This window comes from Betta splendens, chromosome 13 (genome assembly GCF_900634795.4).
Source record: "Betta splendens chromosome 13, fBetSpl5.4, whole genome shotgun sequence".
In the NCBI taxonomy this organism is placed as follows: domain Eukaryota; kingdom Metazoa; phylum Chordata; class Actinopteri; order Anabantiformes; family Osphronemidae; genus Betta; species Betta splendens.
Genome location: NC_040893.2, coordinates 20,160,771 through 20,166,813, shown reverse-complemented (window position 1 = coordinate 20,166,813; position 6,043 = coordinate 20,160,771). Strand labels below are relative to the sequence as shown.

Below are 6,043 nucleotides of genomic sequence, written 5' to 3'. Positions count from 1 at the left end.
TCTACCCTGAGGAGTATCAGGCCTTCCAGGTGGGGCCGCACGGGCCCGTTGTGAAACAAGAAGCGTAACGTGATGCTTGACAGGAAACTGTAGCAGCTCGTTTGTTTGACCTTTGACCTCAGGTGTATGTGCAGAGCTACCACCAGGCGGTTGCTAAGCGACTGCAGGCCATCACCGACAACCAGCTGGAGACCACTGACATCTACTCACTGCTGGACTGGCTGCACAACATATACAGCAGGTACCGACCCGCACGGTTCTGCCGAGGACCGAGTTCTGACGGTCCCGTTTGAGAGTGTTTGTGCGTTTCAGAGACGTTCTGGGCACCGTGTGCATCACGAGCCCCTTCAGCCGCTCTCAGCTCAGCCCTCTGCTGCCGGCCGAGACCGTGGACCGGCTGGAGCTGGACTGCCTCAACTCTGTGAGGGTGAGACGCAGCCTCGCCCCCGAGCGCTTCCAGGAGATTCCATTGATGTTAGCGTTGGGAACGTTCAGTTCAGTTTGCTTCCTGTTTTCACAACTGAGGTTTCTTCTCGCCTTCAGGCCAAAGTGACCACGGAGCTGAGCCAGGTCCTGGACGAGGAGGAGAGGAGGTGGATGGAGACGCTGCACATCGAGGAGTATCACGTCACTCTGGCTAAGACTGTCATACAGGTAGACGTCAACCCCTGTTGCTATGGTTACTGTGGGTGGATCCGCCTCCATCTCATATCTGTGCTGCTGCAGACCCTGATCCCTGCTTACGTTCCTGTCAGGAGTTTGTTGTCATGTTTGCGTGTACTGTATGCGAGGCCTTGTGCCCGTTGAACCCGCCTCTGGCCGGTGATGGCCGGCATTGGCTCCAGCAGCGTGTAGCTGTTACCAGGACGACGTATTACAAAGAAAGTGAGTTTGCTGTGGTTTCAGAGGCTGCAGGTGGACCTGGAGCGTTCCGCCTCCGTCAGCAGGACTCTGGGCTCCAGAGTGGCTCAGTGCAGCCTCAACGGCCTGGCCGACTTCTTCTACAGGTACACTCACACATCAGTACTCGTCAGCGGTAGCAGACATTGGGTCCGGACTCGTCTCAGTGTCTTGCTGTAGTTTCCAGCGTAAAGTGGAGATGTTCCACGAAGGGATGCAGAGCGGCATGTTTGGAGACAACGAGGACGGATACGTGTCCAAAACCATCGCACTGGTCAACTGCTGCCCCCCGTTCAGGTAGGAGCGCCGAGCTGCTGCTGCGGCCGCGGTCGCTGACTCTGAGTCAGTGTTTGACCCGTACCGTGTGTGTGTGCAGAGGCTTTGTGCAGCGCTGCGCTCAGTGCGAGCCATCAGCCAGCGAGGACTCGCTGCGCAGAGCCAACAAAGCTCTGGATCACGTCGTGCAGCAGGGAGTCCGGGTCCTGTCGGAACGGCTGTACCTGCACATCCGGGTACGAACTACTAAACATCAAGCAACACGAAGGAAGTAGTAAAATCTGAGACTGACCGAAGTGTAGCTTTGCCTGTAATAGCATTTAATCAATCTCACTGTTACTCTGCGCTCCAGTCGTTCTTCGAGCGCCTGGTGAAGAGGAAGTGGCTCAGCAACTCTGAACCGTACGAACAGATCGAAGCTGTGATCAAGGAAGACTTCAAGAAGTACCGCAGAGTGGACAGCCCTCCGTACCAGGTACCGCCCGCGTCTCCCGGCTGCTTCTGCAGCAGCACAGGTGTCTCACTGTGACGCTCCACGTCTGTGTCAGCTGCTGGTGGCCGAGGTCCACCGGCGGGTGGTGATGGAGTACCTGCGCTCAGTCATGCGGGGCCGAATCATCTGCACCTCCACGAAGATGAGGAAGAGGATGGCCGGCCGGCTCAGAGACGAAGGCAAACAGATCAAAGCCCTCTTCAAAGACCTGGTGAGTGGACGCGCTCCAGCTCCTCTCATGCTCCTCTGGAACCTCACTCGACTAATTCCTGACTGTGTGTGTCAGGAGTCTCCGTCCAGCTGGTTGGACAGCTCCCTGTCTCACATCTCTGAGATCATCCAACTGGAGGACGTCCCGTCCATTCAGATGGAGGTGGGAGTTCTGGTCCGAGAGTTTCCAGACATCAGGTATGAAAATGTGACAAAGAGGAGAACGGGAGACATTAGAGGACAAAATGTTTCAATGATTCAAAAAGATTCCAAAAAACTTGAATGATCCCAGAGGGAAATCGATTTGCACACTGATCTCATTGATCGCTGTCACAGTTGGAGTTACACACAAAAAGGTATAGAGATTGAAAATAAGTATATAAATGTAATAAGTTTTATTATACATGTTATTGCATGGATGAGGATCAACCCTTCCAGACAGAGGAGGAGTTGTACAGGCTGATGCACCGGTAGGAAGGTTCTCCGCTGGCGTTCTGTGGAGAACCTAATACTGATCAGCTGTGGCTGAAGGTGCTCCTCTGTCCAGCCACACACTGTGTGGGGGTGGAGGTGTCGTCTATAGAGAGGAGCTGGACCAGCATCCTCCTCTCAGCTACAGCATGTAGGGGGTCCAGCTCCACCCCCAGAACAGAACCAGCACCAGAACCTGATCACTTTGTCCAGTCTGTTACTGTCTGCTACATTCATGCTGCTGCCCCTCATAGACTCAGAACATCCTCAGCTGGAGCTGCAGACGTTAAAGGATCTGAGCCTCCTCAGGAAGTGCATCAATTCAATTCAATTCAATTTTATTTATATAGCGCCAAATCACAACAAAGTTATTTCAAGGCACTTTACAAAGTAAGGTTTCTGCTCTGCTCTGAGCCTTCTTGTTCACAGCTGACGAGTTCTTTTTCCAGTCCAGTTTATTGTCAGTACACTCCCAGGTATTTGTACCTGGTCCAAGTACACTCCCAGGTATTTGTACCTGGTCCAAGTACACTCCAGGTACTTGTACTCGTTCACCACCTCCACCTCTTCCTTTTTAATAGTGAGAGCGGTGACAGCACTCACAGATTTCCTAAATTCAATCACCAGCTCCTTGGTTTTACCGATGTTCAGTTGGATGTGGTTCTGTCCACATGCCCACAAAGCTGTTCACCACTCCCTGATACTCTGTGACATCACCACCCTAGATATGTCCTACAATAGCAGAGTCATCAGAGAAGTTCTGTAGAACAGGACTCTGAGTTGTACCTGAAGTCTGAGGTGTAGAGGGTGAAGAGGAAGGAGACAGGACCGTCCCCTGTGGAGCTCCTGTGCTGCAGCCACTGTGTCAGACACACAGTTCTGCAGGCAGACGTACTGGGGGCGGTTGGTGAGCTGGTCCAGGATCCATGAGATCAGGGGGGGGTCCACCTGCATGTTCTTCAGTTTCTCTCCCAGCAGCGCAGGCTGGATAGTGTTAAATGCACTGGAGAAATCAAAGAACATGATCCTCACTGAGGCTTGTCCAGGTGGTTGCACGTGCGATGGAGCAGATGTATGATGGCGTCATCCACTCCTAGATGGGGTTGATATGCAAGGAGGGGGTCGACTGAGGGTTTGACTAGAGAACGTCCAGGATCAGCCTCTCAAAAGCCTCCATGATGTGAGAGGTCAGAGCCACTGGTCTGTAGTCGTTGAGGACTCTGGGACGTGGCGTCTTATTCACTGGCACAATGCATGACTTCTTCCACCCAAGAGGAACTCTCTCCAGCTGCAGGCTCAGGTTGAAGGTGTGTTGGAGGACACCACAACGCTGGGGAGCACAGACTTTCAGCACCCTTGGGCTGATTCCATCAGGTCCTGCAGCCTGTTGGATGCAGCTTGTTCATTGTGTGTGATGTGAACGGGCGTCTATCGTGAGCAGCGGGGGGTTCATGGGCCCAACCTGGAACCTGTTAAAGTCTCTCTTTTCTGTGCACTATTCAGGAAGAAGCATGTGTCAGCCATCCTAAACATCCGGGGGATGACTCGGCAGGCGCAGCGTCAGGAGATCCTCAACATCGTCAAAGACATCGAGTGCTGTGACGGCGGCTCGGCCCGACTGTCCCGGGACCGCGCCCTCTTCTCGGAGGTGCCGGTCACCTCGGAGGTCCACTGCCTGAATGTGGGCCTCAGCCGCATGGCGCTCACCGCCTCTTCCTGCCTCACGTCTCTGCGACCACGCCGACGCAAAGCCCGTGCACCCGTGCAGGAAAACGCCGACGAAGTCCTCTGAAGAGACGTCCTCAGGACGGACAGGAAGGGATGCGGCCAAGATACATTTAATGAATGGGAGAGAGACGTCCATGAATGGTCACGAGCATCATCAGGCAGAGTTTGTCCATTGTGTGAAACAGTGTGAAACACCCAGAGCTCATGGGACTGATAGTGATATTATGATATTAATGAGATCAGCGTGGAATCACCCTGATTTCCTTTCTGGTGGCAGGTTCATGAAGAGCAGCAACGTAAAAACAGTCTGAGCTGTTACTGGAGGGAAACGATAAGACGTACTGTAATCCCAGGAGGATGGCGACACTAAACTAGACTCATGACGAGGGGTGAGAGCTGCTGCAGCCTCCAGCACAAAGATGATAAAGCACATTTTAATCATAGAAACACAAACACTCCACAGTGGAATCAGTTCTTGTTATTATACCATAAATTGGAAAATTGTTTTTAAGCAGATTTCACCTGTAAAAATAAATTGGTGGAAGTCGGTGTGTTAGGATCAAAAATGATGTGTTTTATAATGATCATAAGTCCTGAGGTTTTCATTCGTAACTTCAGATACATCATACATGACATTGTTTGGTATGTCTGACCTTATGTTCATTATGACCCTGACATCAGTTAGCATAGCTAACATAGCATAGCAGAGCATTAGCAATTAGCTAACTGAGGCTAATATTATGTGGCTCGCTGAATAACACTTAAGTGGCATTGATCATTCAGGGCTTCCTAGTCTGCATAGAAACAACTGGGACTGAGATTTCCAATCTTCCTTCAATTTTGAAGCTTAGTGATATTGTTTATTGTGGGACCAGCATCAGGAAAATTTCAATTTTCAATCAATTTTTAGACATATGAGTTTCACTGTTACTGTACCAGTATAACCAGCAACTACAGTTCCAGCAGAACTCAATAACAGGTCTTCTGCTTCGGGTGCAACAACTGTACTTGATGAAATGGCAGCCTCCCACATCAAACGCTGAAGTCAGGACGTCTCGACGTGTGTCCGCAGCAGAATGAGATTTCCTTATCTCTTCTATCACAAAGCGTGTTGCTTCAACACATACTCCTGTTTGCTTCTACCAAATCAAGAATGATTTCCTGCACTCATCATCTTCGTTTAACAGGATAAACAATGGCTACGTTTGATTTCTGGACCTAGAAGGCACTTTATAGAGGATCAGAACACGGAACACAGTTGTCTGTGCTCAGGTGGACTAAAGTAATAAAACAAATCTGAACTTGGATCAGCTCATCGGCCTCATTGGATGCTGTCTGGACAAATAAGATGGATCCTGGAACACTTGCAGGTGGATGCACGATGAAATTCAGGATGTTCTTCACGGTTTAGTTTAAAACCTGGGACCTGCAGAATCTTCTTGACTTAATAATAACAGAAGTATGACCTTGTTTTAATCAATGGTACTAGGCACATATTGGATTGAAAGCAGTGATTATATGTGGGTATGATTTGATTATGTTGATTTTTTGGTGGTCGAATATTACTGATGTTTACTACATAATACCTGATGTTGATGCAGAAAGTTATTAAAGGAGAGAGGTGGCACTGCTGACATACAGCCTCACATTTACTCACTTTGTGTGTTTAAACTAAAATATTAGCAGTAACATAAATGTAAGTCATCCATTGTCTTAGAATTAATGCCATCCTGCCAGACGGGGGTCAGAATCATTTTTTGGGGCTGATGCACATATTCAGATTAGAAACGTTGCCTGAAGGCAGATGTATGAATCTGTAAATGAAATAAAGCTGATCAGGTGACTGTTGTTTTTGGTTTGTTGGTTTGTTTTAGGTTAAATAAAATCAGTTCAGATCAGTGTGCAGGCGTGAGCTCGCGTTGATCGCTCTGTTTTACCATCTTTTCTGTATTTTTCCTTACTTTA

The 6,043-nt window shown here is 49.5% G+C and overlaps 1 protein-coding gene across 3 annotated transcripts in view; it reads left to right on the top strand.

Annotated features, from left to right (window-relative positions):
• The window catches only part of LOC114868337 (tumor necrosis factor alpha-induced protein 2-like), a 25,179-nt gene extending 19,200 nt beyond the window's left edge, over positions 1–5,979 (top strand). For all 3 annotated transcript variants that reach the window (XM_029171811.3, XM_041073508.2, XM_029171810.3), the window contains 11 exons: positions 1–29; positions 123–241; positions 313–427; positions 544–654; positions 907–1,007; positions 1,081–1,197; positions 1,277–1,412; positions 1,529–1,651; positions 1,725–1,880; positions 1,956–2,077; positions 3,854–5,979. The exon at positions 1–29 is cut by the window's left edge and continues 238 nt beyond it. In XM_029171811.3, the coding sequence (XP_029027644.1) occupies positions 1–29; positions 123–241; positions 313–427; positions 544–654; positions 907–1,007; positions 1,081–1,197; positions 1,277–1,412; positions 1,529–1,651; positions 1,725–1,880; positions 1,956–2,077; positions 3,854–4,142 (1,418 nt within the window). In that variant the 3' untranslated portion in view covers positions 4,143–5,979. The remainder of the gene's footprint in view (positions 30–122; positions 242–312; positions 428–543; positions 655–906; positions 1,008–1,080; positions 1,198–1,276; positions 1,413–1,528; positions 1,652–1,724; positions 1,881–1,955; positions 2,078–3,853) is intronic.
• The last annotated feature ends 64 nt before the right edge of the window (positions 5,980–6,043 follow it).